This window comes from Dama dama, chromosome 5, assembly GCF_033118175.1.
Source record: "Dama dama isolate Ldn47 chromosome 5, ASM3311817v1, whole genome shotgun sequence".
Taxonomy (NCBI): Eukaryota; Metazoa; Chordata; class Mammalia; order Artiodactyla; family Cervidae; genus Dama; species Dama dama.
This window is the reverse complement of record NC_083685.1, coordinates 4101093-4119373: the sequence shown is the minus strand read 5'-3', so window position 1 is coordinate 4119373 and position 18281 is coordinate 4101093. Positions and strand designations below refer to the sequence as shown.

At 61.3% G+C, this 18281-nt stretch overlaps 1 protein-coding gene and 1 long non-coding RNA gene across 3 annotated transcripts; one reads left to right on the top strand and one right to left on the bottom strand.

Annotated features, from left to right (window-relative positions):
* Nucleotides 1–9524: 9524 nt before the first annotated feature.
* OSM (oncostatin M) lies at nt 9525–13504 on the bottom strand. Of its 2 annotated transcripts, XM_061141559.1 has the most exons (4): nt 13401–13469; nt 12011–12078; nt 11660–11793; nt 9525–11085 (listed from the first exon to the last, which is right to left on the bottom strand). In XM_061141559.1, exons 3-4 carry the CDS (start codon nt 11762–11764, stop codon nt 10531–10533), a joined length of 660 nt encoding a protein of 219 aa, XP_060997542.1. In that variant the 5' UTR covers nt 11765–11793; nt 12011–12078; nt 13401–13469; the 3' UTR covers nt 9525–10530. The 2 variants fall into 2 exon arrangements, with proteins under 2 accessions (XP_060997542.1, XP_060997541.1); XM_061141558.1 differs by lacking the exon at nt 12011–12078 and having other exon boundaries at nt 13401–13504.
* On the top strand, nt 12557–18059 carry LOC133056346 (uncharacterized). The gene is made up of 5 exons (XR_009692790.1): nt 12557–12686; nt 13003–13549; nt 13629–13752; nt 14130–14368; nt 14589–18059. It is a non-coding gene; the product is annotated as an uncharacterized LOC133056346 (long non-coding RNA).
* Nucleotides 18060–18281: the final 222 nt, after the last annotated feature.

Here is an 18281-nt window from a genome sequence, read left to right as displayed (position 1 = left end):
GGAAACTTCTTTTTTTTTTTTCCGTTGCCTGTATGTGTCATCGTGTGCATCACCTCTGGTTGCAAGGCGCAATGTGTTTCTAACTGTGGGTCGCAGTCAAAAACGTTTGCAAGCCGCTGGTATCGATGATGAAACCCAGGCCCTGAGGGGCTGAGGAGTGACGCCCTGGTCACTAGGCAGCTGGCAGCCTGGGGACCCGGACTTACTCCTCCGCAGCCATCCCTTGCGGACCAGGAGTGGCAGGAGGTGCAGTAGGCAGGGTGGGGCTGGGCGGGTGCTCAAGGTGAGGGAGGCGGAGACCTGGCATCACCGACGCCAGTGCCAGGACAAAGGCCCTCTCCTCCACCGCCCACTCCCTTCCGCAGCCTCAGACCCCCGGGCTCCCCGCTCCGCCCCGCCCAGGTGGGGCCCCGGAACAGTCACAGGCCCCTCCTCGTCAGCCGCAGAGCCCTTCATCCTCGCTGCGGGCAGCGGCAGGGGCACGCGGCCGGGGTCCCAAACCGAGGGCAGCCCTCAGGGGCTACTGTCAGCCCTCAGACAGTAAAGAATCTGCCTGCCATGCAGGAGACCAGGGTTTGAACCCTGGGTCGGGGGCATCCCCTGGAGAAGGACATGGCGACCCATTCCAGTACTCTTGCCTGCAGAATCCCATGGGCAGAGGAGCCTGGCAGCCTACCCTCGATGGGGTCACAAAGAGTCGGACAGGGTGGCCCCCAGCCCCAGAGGCCCAGCCTGTGTCTGGGAGCACTCGCCGGGCTCCCCGCGGGTCTGTGCCTCCCAGCCTGGGTGGGTATTCGCAGGCACATGTGTGTCTGTGTGTTCGGTGAGGCCCCTTGTGCGTCTGCACGTGTGTGTCGGGCTGTGTGTGTGTGTGTGTGTGTGTGTGTGTGTGTCTGGGAGGGAGCTGGCGTGGACGCACCCCTGGCTGAGCCCCTGTGTGATTCCGCGCGCGTGTGCGTCACCGTGTGCCTGGAACCTGTATGATTCTGAGCGGGTCTGCGCGTGGCAGGGGTCTCCGGACACGAGCGGAGCGGCCTGGCGCCGCGTGCGTGCGTGCGTGCGCGCGCCCCCGAGTGTGTCTCCAGCGGCCCGGCTCCGCACCCGCCAGCCCCCGCCCCTGGGAACCGTGCGGCCTCGCGTCACGTCACGGGGCCACCAGCAGCTGTTTCCTCCCCACCCCGCCCCAGCGCCGCCCCCCTGCCCTGGCCACCCTGACTCTTGGCTCTGGGACAAAGCTGAGGTCAGAGCTGAGCTGACAGCTTCCTTCTCCCACTGGATTTTCCAAAAGAGAGAGAGAGAGACCACAGCTCGGCTGCTATTAAATAATCGCGGGGCCGAGGTTGGGGGTGGGGTGGGGCCGGGGGTGGGGGCTGAGGATGTTTCACTCAATGATTTCCTGAACTCGGAGGCAATAAACAGGACAGGAAGCAGTCCCGCAGACCCACTCGGCCTGAAACAGGCCGCCCTGAGGTGGAGCCTGGCCTCCCTCCCCCAGCCGAGCTCCAGCTTGCTGGGCCACCCTGACCCGACCCCAGAGATGATGTCAGGGAAGCGGCCGGGCCTTCTCCTCGAACCGTCCCTGGGCGCCTGTGGGGACTGAGGAAGCGTCCAGAGGATGGTGGGTGGGAGGTGATGTGAGGCTCGGGCCGGGTGATAAGATGGAAAGAGCAGAGAAGTCCAGTCCCAGCAGGCGGGGAGGACGGAGGGGACGAGGCCCAGCTGGGGCTGGACTGCCCTCCTCCTGGAGAGAGAAGATGCGCTCCCTGAAGTCAGGGGAGGGGGGGGTGGGACCAGGTACCGGTGGGCCAGGCCACCTCCTGCATCCTTCCGGCAACCACCTGACGGCGCCATCCCCCGCCCCGCCCCGCACCCTTGGGCCACTCCAGCTCTGCTTTCTCTGCTCTCTGGGGCACGTGGCTGGCCCAGCACAGACCCCATGAGCATCTGTCCCGCTGGATCCCCCGAGCAAGCAAAGCGCCCACCAGACTCTCCAATTATCTCCAGCCCGGACCCCTATTCCCACGGGAGACCTTTGAATCCTGGTTTTACACACATGGAAACTGAGACTCAGAGAGGCGAACGATTTGCCTGAGGTCACCCAGGGCGTGATGGAGCCAGCTCTCCACCCCAAGACCCCCACAACCTCCCTCAAACTGGAGCAGGAGGCCAAGTGTGGTCCAGGGCTCACGGGCAGCAAGGAGCCAGGGGGTCCCCAGGATGAGTCTCAGCCCCCCACCCCAACCCAGGGAGCCCCTCCTTCTGTCTGAACCGGCCGCTCAGCTGCTTATCAGCTGCAGGACTCCATGACACAATCCTGCTCTGATCTCCTGCCCAACCGGGCCTCCTCCACCCCCGCCCCACCCCAGACCCTGTTTCCGCTTCCTCCCTTTCTGGGTGGGACCGAGTCTGCCCCGGGATCACAGTGAACTGTCTGCAGAGCCAGAATCCTGCAAGCCCTTCCTTTGGTGGCTGTGGTCTACCCGGAGCCCACTCTGGCCAGCAGGGTGAGAGCAGGGGACCCTCACAGAGAGGAGACGGTGGCCTGTAGATCCCCACCCTTAGGGTCCCTTCTAAGAGCCCACCTACCTCCTAAAGCGCCATTAGCCTGGGGAGCTTAAAGAACATCCTGGCTTCCGCTGCCTCTGGGCCCCGACTTGTAATGGGAAAAGGCTGGAATGATGAGGCTGCAGGGGTTGGGGTTGGTGGTCTCTGCAATCAGCCAGGCTGAAAGTGCAGTCCCAGCTCGGCCACTCACTACCTCAGACAGGTGACCTCATTGCTCAGACCCCAGTTCCAAGAGCATAAGGACAAAGTAGGACAAAGTGAAGTCGTTCAGTCGTGTCTGACTCTTTGAGACCCCAGGGACTGTAGCCTACCAGGCTCCCCCGTCCATGGGATTTTCCAAGCATAAATCGGGACAATTGTCAACCTGTAAGGTTAGCAATTGCCCTCTGAAAAACCAGGGCAGGCACTGAAGACAGGCCTGAATGACTGACACTATTATTATCTGAGCTGTTAAAGGTGCTTCCCAGGTGGTGCTAGTGGTAAAGAACCCACCTGCCAATTCAGGAGACATAAGGGTTCCATCCCAGGGTTGGGAAGATCCCCTGCAGGAGGGCCTGGCAACCCACTCCAGTATTCTTGCCTGGAGAATCCCACGGACAGAGGAGTCTGGCGGGCTACAGTCCGTGGGGTCATGAAGAGTTGAACACAACTAAAACGACTTAGCATGCACGAGTTGTTAAGATGTCACAGGTGGGACCCAGAGAGGGGAAGTGACTTTTTCAAGGCCACACAGCAAATTAGTGACACATCCCGAACAACCAGGTGAGCCGCTTGCTTCCCCGACAAGGAGTCCAGAAGCCTGGGTTTTAGTGCTGATTAACTGTGAGGGTTCCAGACAGGTTTTAGGAGTCTCGGTTTCCCCATCTTTAAAACTGGCCTAAGAAGAAGGCCATCGGTCTCGAAGGAGCTGGAAAGACTCTCTGAGGTGTGGACTACTAGGTGGGGTGGTGGAGGGTAGAGAAAGCCTCCCAGGAGTCCTGCAAAGCTGGGCCCAGCGCGGGTGAGGGCCAGGTCCCCAGCTCACAGCCCCGAGGTCTCCAGCACTCAGCTGCTGAGCTCAAGCTCCAAGCTGCGGGCTGCAGCGCCCCCCACTGACCAGCGGGCCGCAGGCACCGTGGCTGAGGCACCATCAGTCCCGGGTCCGCCTGACTGGGTCAGTACCTCCCCGAGGGCTGGGCAGGGCGGGATTTGGGGATTGAGGAAGTGGGCAGAGATGCGGGGGGCTGGGAACGGAGAGCAGGCCGAGGCCGTCAGCCCCGGCGCGGGAGCAGGCAGGCGGAGGGCTCCTGGAGGGGCGCGCGCCCTGCTGAGCACCTGAGGTCGGGGGTGCAGAGTGCCCTGAGCACAGGCCACAAGGGGGCGCCAAAGACCACATGCAGCTTGGGGAGGGGGCTTCTGTGCCTCCCTGCAGCTGGAGCTCTGGGGGTGAGGGTGGCGGGGAGGGGAGGTGGGATACTGCTGCCCCTTCCCATCCACCTCAGGCCCAGGACCACCCACCTCGTCCCCACCCAGGACGGGCCCCGGGGACAGTGTCCCCCACCCCCCAAGTGTCCGCCACCCCGCAAGCCTCTTCCCAGTCGTGGGGAACCGCTGATGGCGAAACTGGGGTCCAGCCCCTTGTCCAGTTATTTATGCCAAGGGCCCCCCCCCCCCACCTGGTGCCAGGCTCTGTGCAGACTACTTTCCTCCTTCCCCCCTCCATGGCCCCAGGATCTGGGGCCCCCATACCACAGTTCAGCCCATCTTACAGAATGAGCAAAGCAGAGAGGTCGCGTCCTCTCTGGGTCAAGGTCAAAAGCACAGGGGCCGTGACCTTGACCGACCACACACCCCACAGCCTCCCATCAGAGACTTCACTTTAGCAAAGATTCCCTCTCTTCTCCCTAAAGCAGAGGCAGGCGGGGGCCACCCCGTGACCCACCACAGCCCCTTCTGTGGGGGGACAGGGACCCTCTGCCTGCCGGGTCTCCATCCCAAGGGAAGCTAGGCCATCATGAGCTCAGACCCCTTCACTGTTCTGGGGAAAAGGGAACTTGAGGGCCCTTTGGGAATCCAGGAATCCACACCCCCACTCCAGAGGGGTGACCCCTTCAGAATGACACAAAGCTGGGCTCCCGGCCTCCCCATCCAGTGCTCTCTCCTCTGCCCTTTAACCCCACTGTGATCTTTAACCCCCCAGGTGTCCGCATGAATGACACTTTCACATCTGGTCCAAACTCTACCTCCCTGGGCTGAGAGAGCTGTGCGGGCACGTCTTACCATGCCCATTATGCAGATGGGGAGACCGAGGCCTGGAGAGCCAGGTGGGCCCCCAGCTACCCCCGACACACAAGGGGAGGGATGACGCCTACCTGCGCTGAGGATGAATTGGGGGAAGCCTACCGTGGTTTGGGGCGTGCCGGACCCTTGGCTGTCTTGGCGGGGTGCTGGCTGGGTCCTCAGTGGGGCACCATCGACGTGGGGCTGGGCCCTCTGCTGCTTCCCTTGCCTGCCGAACCTTCTCTGGAGACGTCTCCTCACTCCGCCCCCAACTTGACTTCCCGCCCAGGGCCGGGTGGCCAGGAGGCTCCCCCCACTTCCACCCCCCCACTCCCCCCCACCAGCTGAAGGGCTGGTGGCCAGGGGGGCCGGGCGGCCCAGGTTCCTGGCCAGACTGCCCCTGACACAGGTGGGCCAGGCTCTTCGGGCAGGCCGAGGAGAGGCGCGCGGCCAGAGCTGGGGAGGGGGCGTCCCTGTAGCTGGGAGGCCCCTGCCCTGTGCTGCGTGGCGAGGCCGCCGGGGCGTGACTCACGGCTGACTGGGCCGCGCCCAGCCCGCCAGGGTGATCCAGGCCGGCATAAGGCGATGACTGGGCAGCCCTCCGCATGACCGGCCGGGGTCGGCTTTAGGTGTTTTGACTCAGACCTGCCATGGGCCGTGTGCACCGGACCGTGTCCCCTCGTCCCCGTCCCTGGAGGAGTCACAGGGCTGCAGCCAGCCCCCACCCCCGGACACGGTGCCCCTCAAGCTGCCTCTCCCTGCCCTGGTACCCACCTCGGAGCCCCGGAGCCCCCCGGCCCGCCTGGCCCGCCTTCCTCCACGGGCAAGGGCCCCCACCTGCCCAACCCCACTCCACCCCCAGGGAGACCTTCACCTCTCCCCGAGCCGCAGAGCCCAGCCCTCAGGGACACCCCAGGAAGCCAGCGGCTGGTCGAGCCGGGGTCTCCCCACTCTGACCGTGGGCTGTGACCCTTTCCTCGGCGTGGGAAAGGTGTTCTGTGGGCACTCCGGGTCCCAGGCCTGGCGTGGGCAGTGGGGAGAGGCGGGCGGGGAGCGGGGGGCCACAGGGACAGAGAGAGGAGGAGAGCTGCAAAGAAAGAAAACCAGCGAGGAAAGGGGAAAATGAGGGAGAGAAAAGAGGAGACGTGGCTCCATGACAGCCCCGCAGGCCCCGTGCTCCACTGTCTTGGGGAAGACCTCGGCCCGGCCTGGGAGGCGGCCTGGAAACGGAGACCACCGAGGCTCAGCGGGGAGGACGCGGACCCCGGGGCGGCCGACCCTCCTCGTCCTCTGCCGTCCTCTCCCGTCCCTGGAGAGAGATGCAAAGACGGCGGGGGGCGAAGGCGTGGAGGCCGGAGCCCGCCGGGAGTCTCTCTGGAGGCAGACTAGGTGCCGGCCGCATCCCTGCCGTTTCCGCGCCCTCCAGGCTCCCCCGTCCCAGGGAACTTTCCATCCGTGTGTGTGCCGTGCAGGGTTGACTGGGCGGCTGTGACCGTCACCCTGAAAAGCTTGAGACAGCAACGAAGACCCAGCTCCCGGTCGGTTCCAGCGGCAGGGCTGCCAGAGGCCTCGTCTCTCCCCCTGCCCCTGGACCAGCTGGCCTGTGGACGGCGCCCCATCACACAAGCCGCCTCCGCGGGGAGCTTATGCTGTTTGCGGGCCCGCGGGGCGCGGGGAGTCCACGCACCCTAAGGTGCAAAAGCTTTCCTAGAGCCTCCGCCCCCCACCCCGACCTCACACAGCTGGGGCCGCAGGGAACGGGGAGGGGAGCTGAGAGGGCTTCTCCTGACTCCTGGCGCAGACGATAGAAATGACCCTCAGACGGAGGCTGCAGGCTGCGGGAGGTGCGCTGGGGTGCTGAGCGTCTGTGAGGGCACGTGGGGAGCGGATAGGTGCGGGCTTGGGGCTGAGCGCGGCCTTGAGGGATCCACGGGGCGCCGGCCGAGGTTGTGGCAGCCGGGTCTGCGGCTCTGGGGCCGAGCTGGAGAGGCAGCACCTGCTGCTTGTGGCCTCCTCGGGAGACAGCACCAGGGAGGTGACACCTCCTCATTGACGGACCCCCAGGCCTCCACCCCCGCGTCTGGGGGCTCCCTGATCTGCTTCCTGCCTGCTGGTGCAGCTCCGCTTCAAAGGCAACCCCCAGAGGCCTCTCCAGGGGCCTAACCACAGAGGGGAGGGGGCCGGCAGGGGTCCAGGCAGGGGCGGAGAGCCGCCACCCCGGGCTTGCCCGCTCTTCCTCGCCCAGAACCGCCTCGGCCTCTCCGCGGGCTGCTGCAGAGCCGGATCCCCTTCTGCTCAGGGAGCCTGCGGTGCCTGGCTCTCAGGGTCTGCCCACCTCCCACCCACAGCTTCCCAGCAGCCCGGTCCGAGGAAAGACCACCCCCACCAGCACCACCGCGCTGCAGCAGGGCCGCAAAGACTGAGGCCGGCCGTCTGCCATCGAGGGCACCTGGGGAGCACCAGTCTAGGCTCGTCTCCCTGCCCGACTCCTCACTGGGCTCCTCCTGCATGCTGGGACCGGGCAGAGAAGACAGAGGTGGTCTCTGTCCTTGGAGGCTCCAGGCTAGCGGGGGAGGTGGACAGGCAGTGCAAATGCCACACGAACTGAGGCCCCCGCTGCCCCATTGGACACTTTTGAGAAAAGTAACCACGTTGCTGGACCAACGTGGTTCAAGCTCATCAAGGATGCGCTGACCAAAAGGAGCGCAGCACCGCAGACAGAGAGCACTGTCAGGGGCCTGGTGGGGGGAGGTCCGCCGGGACCCCAAAGTGGCTGGTGTGGCAGGAAGCTCAAGAGCAAGATGAAGCCCCAGTGGGGCGGTGGGCGGGAGGTGGGGGGCAGGCAATGGAGAGTCTTTACTGAGTACTTTGTAAACAGCCTGCAGTACAGAGGGCACACTCTGGCTGGGAGTCGGAGACCTGGAGTTCTAGTCCCAGCCCTGCACTAACTTGCTCTGTGACCTTGCGCAAGATGCTGTCCCGCTCTGGGCCCTTTTGATAAATCAGCAGTACCCTCACTCACTGCACCCTGATCCTTGACTGCTCAGAGCGCGTTTTGCCCCGGCCCTTCCCGCCACCTAGAGGCTCCACCCCTCCTGCGGTGCGTCATTCGGGCTGCAGACTGGACAGCGCCTCTTCCGGGCGCCCCACTGACCACCCCCGTCTCCAGACCCTCACTCTGTTTCCTCACCGCTTTGCTTTTGCCGAGCTCAAGCTCGCACTGCAAACTCAGGTGCTCCTGTTGGTTCTTTTGCGTGTCTGTCATCTGTCTGCCCCCTCTTCTGGGAGCTCTGTGCCCCGGGGGGACTCCTGAACTTGCCAGCAGAGTTACAGAGGTTGAAAGGTGATGGGAGGGTGCTCCCACCCTGACATCCAATGGACCTGAATTCAAAATGTGCCCACCCCCAGGACGTTGGCTCTAAGGACCTGGGCAGGTCACTCAAACTCTCTGAGTCTGAGTCTTCTCATCAGCAAAGTGGGTCATATCTACTACAGGGTGTCCCACACAGAGTTCTCTTCCACCCCATGTTAAATCTTGTTCCCACCAGAAGTGGGGGTCGCCAGGGACTGATCTAGGTCAAGTTCATCTGATTCTGTGAGCCCTTCCTTTGTAGCTGCCACTTCGCATGTCACTGGTCTATAGATGACTTTCCGGGGGGCGAGGCCCTGAGCATTAGGGGGCAGCCAGATGGAATCCCTACCCAGCCTGGGGCCCTTCAGGAAGCAGTTTCAAGCAGCTACCAGGTCATAGGCCACAGCTGAGACAAGATCTATTATTATCTTGTCTGTTTCACACAACACACCAGGGGCTTCCCTGTAGGCTCAGGTGATAAAGATTCTGCCTGCAGTGCAGGAGACCTGGGTTCTATCCCTGGATCAGGAAGATCCTCTGGAGAAGGAAATGGCTACCCACTCCAGCATTCCCGCTTGGGAAATCCGACGGACAGAGGAGCCTGGCGAGTTACAGTCCATGGGGTCGCAAGAGTTGGACATGACTTAGTGACTTCCCTGAGAGCTCAGTTGGTAAAGAATCTGCCTGCACTGCAGGAGACCCCAGGTTGATTCCTGGGTCAGGAAGATCCGCTGGAGAAGGGATAGGCTACCCACTCCAGTATTGGGCTTCCCTTGTGGCTCAGTTGGTAAAGAATCTGCCTGCAATGCGGGAGACCTGGGTTTAAACCCTGGGTTGGGAAGATCCCCTGGAGAAGGGAAAGGCTACCCACTCCATTATTCTGGCCTGGAGAATTCCATGGACTGTATAGTCCATAGGGTCGCAAAGAGTCGGACACGACTGAGTGACTTTCACTTCACTTCACTGTTTCACACGACACCCACGGCACAGATACCCCCAGCCGCTCACCCACGAGGACTGAGAACAACCCACATTCTCCATCTTTCCCCTACTCTCTCTGGTTCCCCAACGTCTGGTCCCCAGTTTCTCAAGGGAGACCCACTCAGAGAAAATGGGCACCTTCTCTGAGATGCCCCGACAGTCAGAGCCCACAGCTGACGAGGATGTGCGGCTTCCCTTCCTGGATAGAGCAAGGACCCCCAGCCCAGCCCTCCAGTGGTGGACGCTTGTGGCCTTGCCACCTAGGGACCCCCCCCCATCTCCAAGAGGCTTCCCCAAACCCCCCTACAATGCAGCAGAGACACACAAGGGCTTTAGAAACCAGGCAAATTTTAAATATATGCACAATATTAACATTAAATACACATCATAAATAAGCCTTATAAATAGAAAACAGATTTAAAAAACTGATTTAAAAAAAAGTCTATAAATTAGTCCTGTCCCTCCAAGGAATTGGCCCAGAAGCTTCTGGGACCCCCGCCTCCAGGAGGGCGATGATTTCAGCACGGAAAATACCATGATGCACCACCAGGGAGCGCAGCCAGCAGCCAGGACCCAAGACCGGGCTCTCCTCTAGACTAGGTCTCCTCCAGAGAGCGGAGCCTGTGCCCAGGGGCCGTCTGCCCGGTGTGTCCTTCTGTATGGAGAGAATCTGATATCCACCCTGTGTCACAGAGTCCCAGCAACTGACAAGCAGAGAGGGCTGCACGTGGTCCCCAAGCCCTTCAAATCACAAAGAGTAAACTGCGGTCCTGAGAAGCAAGGTGGCCTTGATGAGGTCACACAGCAAGTTAGAGGCCAACCTCGGACCGACACCCCCCACCCCAATCAGTGCTCCTTCCTGCGCCCTCTGCCCCATCACAGCTGCCTAAAGTGAGGCCTCCCAGGCATCCAGGGATCTGGCCTGAGACGCGATGAGGCATAGTCGGCCAACTCAGGCCCTGACCCCCACCGCCTTGGAGCCGGGCCACTAGGGAAAGGAGGAAGTACGGGGGCAAGAGCCATGCAAGTCATGAGAGGGACAGTCCGGCCGGTCTCCGGGGAGCGGGGGGTGGGGGGGCCAGTCTGGCCGTGAGTCAGCCTGTGTCATCCGACCCCTGAATCAATGGAAAGTTGGCCCCGTATGGACCTGACCCGGCCACCCCCCGAGGGCCAAGGAACCCAGGGCTGGGGGCGCTCCACAGCCTGACCATCTTCCCTGCAGCCCGGCCTTGGGGGAGGTAGAGGGGGATGCCCGGCTTACACCCCTTAAAGTGCGCTTCAGAGAGGTGGGGAGCGGAGAGGAGATGGGTGGCGGCGGCCTGCCGTCCTGCACGCCACCTGCTGACCTTTCACCTGGCAGGGTGCCCCGAAGGCTACCGGGGCAGCTGGCCCTGGGGCGCAAGTCTCCTGAGCCCCGGGAAGGGCCACGTCCTGCGGGCAGCCCTCTGCAGGCCCCGGAGGGGGCTGTGTCTGCGGTTGCGGCCCCGTCTCTCCCCCCAGCCCCGGAGGACCTGCCCGGCCCTGCGCATGAAGCGGTGGTAGCCTTGCAGGAACTCGCAGATCCTGAGCTTGCGCTTGAAGGTGTCCAAGGGCAGCGTGGGCAGCGGCGGCGGTGGCGGCGTGGGCCCCGGGCCCGGCTGAGTGGGCTCAGCAGCCTCTGGGTCCGAGGAGCCGTGCAGCAGCTGGGCCATGCAGTGGATGTTGTTCCCGAGCCCGCGGATGTTCATCTCCGCCTGTTGCTGGGCTGCTTTTGGGAGGTCCTGCTGAAGGGCGCTCAGCATGCGAAGGAAGAGGCCCAGCGTGGTGTTGAGGGTCCGCAGGAAGTCCTGCCTGCTGAGCCTCCACAGGGTGTCCTCGCTGGGGAAGTCCCCCGGGCGCTCCATGCAGGATCCCTTCAGTACGGGACTGTGCAGGCCTTGGAGGTGGATCTGGGGAGGGCGAAAAGGATAGTCCAGAGGTGAACCCTGGAGCCCCGACCACACACGCATGCATACCTGCTCAGCCTTGAGCCGCTGGACCACATGCACCCCTCCCCCATCCAACCCTCCCATTGTACAGATCAAGAAACTGAGGCCCGAGAAGGGAGGGGACTCCCGGGTCATTGCAGGCAGGACTGGCGGGGGTGACCACACAGGTGGTGACGGTGGCCTGAGGTGTGTCATTGTGGAAGTGATGGGAGGTGACCTGAGCTTAGGAGGGCGGGACTGTTCACTGCGACGTTCCGGTGCCTAAAACAAGGCCCGTGGTAGGTGTGCAATGAGCACGCCGGGCAAACAGATGAAGGAGATGATGGAGTCGGGGTTCACCCTCCAGGCCCACCCACTGTTTCCTTGACGTCTCAGGGTTAGACCCGGTATGGTCACTGTGGCCCAGGAATAACGTGGAGCCTCGGTTTCCCTGCCAGCCCCAGACTGAGCGGGTCCTCTCTGGGGATCACTCCAGCCCCAGCTCCACCCACAGTTCTCTGAGACTCAGGTGCCCCCAGGGGGGCTGGGCACTCACATAGGGGTCCAGGAGCGTGCTGGGGTTCTGCATGAGGTCTGCCTGGCGCTGGAGCTGCAGGAGAAGCTCGTGGTACTTGCCCGAGCACTTGCCCGTGGCCACCATGCACAGGAGCAGGAGTCTGAGGACCAGACCTGGGGCAGAGGGAAGACGAGGGGCCGGCTTCAGTCTCTGCCGGGGGGCGCCCTGCAGAGGGGAGGGTGCTCACACGGGCCTCAGGGGGCACGGCCCATCCCTCATCCGCGTGGAGGCCGGGGCTGGGCACTGGGCGTGCCCAGGGACCCCTGTGAAGGCCAGCACCACCGTCCAGAGAGCCGCTGCCCTGCATCTGAAACAGTGGCTGCGACGTACCAAGCAAGCCTTTGAGAAGCGGAGGTGGGGCCCAGCCGGGGTCCAGCCTGCCAACCTCGGGAGCTGACCTGCAGAGACCCAGATGGGGCCCATGAGACCTCTGGGCTAAGGATCCGCCATTGGGGCAGGCCCCCCTCCCCGGGACAGGCCCCAGTCCCCCCCACCCCCGCAGGGGGCCTCCAGAGGGGTTTGCAGCCCCAGCCCGGAGCTCTGTCTTGAGTACCAGGAGGGTCTGCCTCTCTAGCTGGAGAGGATGCGTGAGATCAACTGGTCTACGCCCCCGTCTGACCCACAGGAGAACCAAGGCGCCAAAGGAGAAGGGCTTGTTCGGGTCACCCAAGGCCACCCTCTGCCCCCGTCTCTCGGGCCTCCCTCCTCTCTCTGGAAATGGCCACTTCTTTCAGGCGCCCCCCAAGAGATGCGGTGAGCCAGAGCGCCCCCGAGTGGGCGGGCAGCGTCACAGCGTCCCCCCGCCCCTCCCCCGCCTCCCCCCACCCACCCACCGGGCACCGCCAACCACGTGGTCGGAAGGGCCTGTGGTGCAATGGCCCGGAAGGCAGTGACACCACCTTCCCTTCCTAGGAACCGTGGCCCCTTGGGGAAGACGCTGCAGCCGGGGCCCAGGGGGCTGGGCACCCAGGAAACGCAACCACAGGCACCCCCTGCCGCCCCTCAGGTACCTGCTGCAGGGCTGGGGCGGGGGGCGCTGGGGTGAGCCCCGAGCACGTGGGACCAGGGTGCCTGTGTGGGCGTGTATCTGGGTCTGCGCAAGGCCCGAGGGAACCGCCCGCCACACACGGCCAGCCGTTGTGACCTGCCGGCCGCAGGGGCCCCGGGCTGCGTGCGGGGCTTCCCAGAGGCTGCCACCGAGGGCCCCGATGACGTCACGCGGCTCTGTGTGCCTGTCACCCTGTGGGTGTGGCTGTGGGTGCTGTGTGATTGTGTGGGCTCTCGGGCCCCCAGACCCGGCTGACAGTGCCCATCCATCCCAGGGCCTGCGAATCCAGGCAAAAAAAAGGAGGCACCCCACCGGCCTTCCAGACATCACACCGCAATCCTGCTCAGCTTCCCCGGCCTCCTCCTCTGCCCCAGCACATCTCCCGCCTCCCTCCTGCTTCCCTGGCTTCTCCCGCAGTGGTGATCTCCTTCCTTCACTCCTTTGCTCCCAGAGTCCACGACTCTGCATCACCTCCACCTGGAAGCCCTCCGAGGATACCCTTCTCCTGTTGAAGATGCTGTGTTCTCCGTGGGTCCCTTTCTGACCCCCTGGCTCTCTCCCCTTGTCAGCATCCTTCTGCAAGGTTCCCAGAGGGCAAAGGGTGGCCCTGCTCCCCGCGGGTGCCCGTGAGCCCGGCAGGCAGGTGCCGGCGGGAAGGAAGGAAGTACTCACTGAGGAGTGTCCTCTGCATACTCTGTGCCCGCATGCTGGGTGACCGAGCTCCGGCCTGTGCCCGCTGGGGGTGACACCTCCCTGCCTGGAGCCCTGAGGGCTGGCAGCCCCTTTATGCCCGTCGGGGTGATTGGCCAACACCTCGTGAGGTGGGTGGGGAGGGGGTGGGGTGGGGGAAGGGGAGGCCTTCTGGGAACATGACCCTAAAAAAAACCAAAGTTTCTACAGGCGGCCAATGGGCGCCCAGTGCGGTGGCATGCCTGCTCCTCCTCCTGTTTTCTTCGAATTCATTCTTCGAGGTCAGCCCCCCACGCCCAAGGATGATGCAAACCACAGCCTCAGCCTTCCTGGGGTGAGCAGGGAAGCAAGGGGGTCCATGCCCGCTGCAGGGGTGCCGTGTCTGGGATGGATGGGAGGGTTTACTAGCCAGGTCCTTGGAGGGCCCATAGCCTGGTCCCTGCCCGGGAGCCGTCAGCCTTGCAGGCCACTGTGGTTGGGGGGTGAGGGGAGCGAGACATCTTCCTTCTTGGGTGCCCTTCCCGCCCTCCCGCGGGGCTGTTGGGACATCTGTGAGCGGAAACCACGGGGTTCTGGGCACAGAGCCAGACCCAGGCTGGCAGCCCTGAGATTGTGGTTCTGGCCCCAAGACCTGCATCCCTCAGTGGGGCTCCCCGCCATCTCCTCTCCCCCACAAGGCACCCCGCATATAACCAGTGTTCCCCATCCCAGGCCCATCGAACCAGGCGCTTGGGGCAAGAGGAAAGGGAGATCAGGACTCAAGCCCGCTGACATGCTGTGTGGCCCAAGGCAATTCACTTCGCCTCCCTGGGCCTCGGAGGCCCCTACCACCTGCAAAATGAGGATTTGAAAAGTATCTCCCAGCTACCTCACCGGGCTGCTGCCATCATGGACATAAAAGGCAAAGGCCCTTTGAAGGAAAAAGGAGCGATGAAGCAGTCTGATTCCAAGTACTGGCTGTCGGGGAGGCGGCGTAGGGGGGCGGAGGGGATGGGGAAGCTGTGAGCTCAGAGGGGAAGCTGGAGGGGGGAGCCGCTGTGGTGACGGTTGGGGACCAGGTTTCACTTTCTCTGAAAGATAGTGATCTCGAGTAGGTCCTCTGCTTCTCAAAGAAACGAGAGGAGGGGCCCCGGACACAGCCTCCTGAGTCAACCTGCTGCTTCCCCACAGGATGAACGGAGGCCCCGTGAGCGCGCGGATGAAGCGGCCGAGGGCTGGCCCGCACACCATGCCTGGCCACCTCAGCGCCTCCAGCAGACCGGCTGGGGGTCCTTGGCCTGCACCCTGAGGAGTGCCGTGGGCAGGAGGGTGTCAAAGGCTGAGAAGCGGGGTGGGGCCCTTGGAGGGACGTGGGGCCAGGGAGGCCTGAGCCGCTTGGGCCCTGCGGAGCCCGGATCAGGAATGCCAAGGTGGCTGGAAGGAGGGAGGCCGGGCACCCACCCCAGCACCCATCAATACCCCCAAGGCCATTCCCAGCAGCCCGCCCCTCTGCAGGCTCATTTATGCAGTCAACAAACATTTATTTGGCCTGCTCTTTTCCAAGTGCTAAGGAACTAGCAATGGGCAACACCAGGGGCACCCCCTCATCCCAAACCCCGGAGGCTTCTCCTCACCCCGCCCCCCACCCCCAGCCTACTCCCTGGGCCTCATCACACCCTCGCCACCGTCAAGGCCCAGTTCTGGATTCTCCTCCTGAGAATGTCACTTCCGCTCGACTCCCCGTCCCGGCGCCCACTCCCACGAGGCAGCTTCCTGGGCCCAGGCCAGGCCCAGATCCTTGTTCATTTCACTCTCTGATCTCATCTCGCTGCAGCCCTGGGAGGGACAGTGGCCTGGCATGCGTGCCTCAGCTCCCTTAATAGTCGTTTGCTTTTTAAAAAAAAAAAAAAAAAAAATGTACTTATTTGGCTGTGTTGGGTCTTAGCTGCAGAACGCAGGATCTTTTGTTGTGGTGAGTGGGTTTCAAGCGTGGTGCCTGGGCTTGGCTGCCCTGTGGCTTGTGGCATCTTAGTTCCCCAACCAGGGATCAAACCTGCATCTCCTGCATTGGAAGGTGGATTCTTAACCACTGTACCACCAGGGAAGTTCCCTGGCTCCTGGTAATGAAAGAAAAACAGAACCTTGGAAAAGCTCAGGGCTGGGCTCCATGTAGAAGAGCCAGGTCTGGCCAGAGAGCCTCATGCCCTTGCTGAGCGGCCTCCACGCCCAGGGGACAGCCCAGGGTTTTCACCCCTCGGTCCAGAGGCAGTAGGGTCTCCTGTGTTTATTTATTTATTTATTTTTTTCTCCTGGGTTTAAAGAGGCCTCCAAGTCCCAGAGACATTGAGATCGACTCACCTGTGGTGTACCTTTTATAAAAACTTTTAAGAGGAGGGTGCTTGCACATCTGAAAGAGCTGGCTCTGAGCACGGAGCTTTAAATTTACATGTGAGTTTGCTGGAGCTGCCATAACCAGGTACCACAGACAGAAGTGTACAACAGTGTTTTCTCACAGTCCTGGAGCTGAAAGTCTGAGCTCAAGGTGCTGGATTCATCCTGAGGCCGCCCTCCTCAGCTCGCAGATGGCCGGCTTCTCGTCATCTCCTCCTACGGCTGCCCTGCCATGTCTGTCTGTGCCCAGATCTCTTCTCCTTTTTAAAAACAATATTTGGGGCCATGTTGGGTCTTCATTGCTGCATGGGCTTTTCTCTAGTTGTGGCCCACGGGCTCCTCATTGCGGTGGCTTCTCTTGTTGCAGAGGACCTAGGGCTCGTGGGCTTCCGTAGCTGTGGCGCACAGGCTTTGCTGCTTCACGGCACGTGGGAGCCTCCCGGACCAGGGATCGAACTCACATCCCCTGCACTGGCCGGTGGCTTCTTTACCACTGAACCACACCAGGGAAGCCCCGACCTCCTCTTCTTCTAAGGACACCTGTTATGTTGCAATGGGGCCCACCCAATGGCCCCACTTTACCCCGATTGCCCCTTTCCAGGCCCTGGCTCTGTGCACACTCATATTTTGAGGTGCTGGGGGTCGTGACCTCAGTGCACACACTTGAGGGACGCAAATCAATGGCTTCAGGTAGAGGGTGTGGTTGGGGGGCTGCAGGGAGTGGGGACACTGGGGAGAAGCCCGGAGCTGGGTGGGAGGAGGCTGAGGTGAGGCAGCCCCACAGCCCCATCTGAGCGAAGCGTAAGGGGAAGATGCGTCAGCGTTTCTGGTGAGGTCAGCGCCTGGTGACGTCCCTCCTGCCAGCAGGAAAGGCTTGCGACACGGCCCCCGTCGGTATAAATAGGCTCCGCGACCACAGGGCCCAGGCTGTCCCTGCTTCCCAGGCCACGTCAGCCAGGTCCGCGTGATCCGGAGGGGAAGAGAGGGCCCACTTGGTTCCTCAGAACTGCTGTTTCCTTGCCTTTCTGATCCACCCTCCAGCTGGGGATCCACCCCCACTTTAAACACAAGGAAGGGATTTGATGTGACCTGGGGCAGGTCAACAGTGGACGCAGGAGGCCCCTGGGTGCAGAGGCCTGCAGGCTATGGGCGGAGACCAACCCAGGCTCCGGTCTCCATCTGCTTGTGGGCCTGGAATTCTTGGCCCAGTCACACCCCCCTCTTCTGAACCTCAGTTTCCCCTCTTGCCACCACAGTGCCACAGTTAAACAACGGAGAAGACAAACAACCCCATTTTTTAATTAAACAAAATTTTTTTTTGACGTGGGCCATTTTTAAGTCTCTATTGAATTTGTTACGATACGGCTTCTCTTCTGTTTTGGTTTTTGGCTGCGAGGCATGTGGGATCTCAGCTCCCTGACCAGGGGTTGAACCCACACCCTCTGTGTTGGAAGGTGAAGTCTTTTTTTTTCCCTCTCAAAGTTTTTGTTTCGTATTGGCGTATAGCCGATTAACAATGTTGTGATAGTCTCAGGGGAATGGGGAAGGGAATCAGCCAAGCCTACGCAAGGAAGGCTAAGTCTTAACCACTGGACCATCAAGGAAGTGCCTACAACCCAATTTTTAAATGGGCAAGGGAATTAAAAAGACTTTTCTCCAAACCGGATATAAATGGCCAATAAGTAGGTGAAAAGATGTCAGTGTCATTAGCCATCAGGAAAATGCACATCCAAACTACACCGAGATGCCACTCCACCTCCACTAGGGCATCTGCAGTCAAACACAGACAATACGTTTGACTTATTGGACCGGGAGAAGTCAGAGCCCTTGTGCACTGCTGGTGGGAATGAAAGAGGGTGCATTCAGCCACTTTAGGAAAAAGAATGTCTCTTCCTCCAATGGTGAACGTAGAAATCTCAGACAACCAGCAGTTCCACTCCTGGGTATGCACGCCAGAGAACTGAAATCAAGTGATCACACAAAAGCTTGCACACAGATGTTCACAGAAGCATTCATGCACAATAGCCCGAATGGAGAAGCAGCCCAATTGTCCATCAACAGGAAATGGATTTTAAAACGTGGTCTGTCCATATGATGGAATATTATTCAGCCAGAAAGAGAGATGAGGTATTGATGGATGCTACAACATGGATGAACCTCAAAATCATTATACCCCATGAAAGTCAGTCAGAAAAGGCCACGTATGATTCCTTTATATGAAATGTCCAGAATAGGTGAATCCATAGAGACAGAGAGTGGATTAGTGGTTGCCAGGGGTTGGGGGGTCTGGGGACAGGCAAGAAGTGATAGCTTATGGATAGGGTTTCTTTGGGGGGTGGGGATGAAAATATTTTTTTAACTATCAAACAGATGATTTCACTGTCTTATAAATGTACTTAAACCACTGAATTATGGCTTTTATAATTTATTTACTTTTTATTTGTTTATTTATTATTTTTGGCTGGGCTAGAGCTTCACTGCTGCATGGAGGCT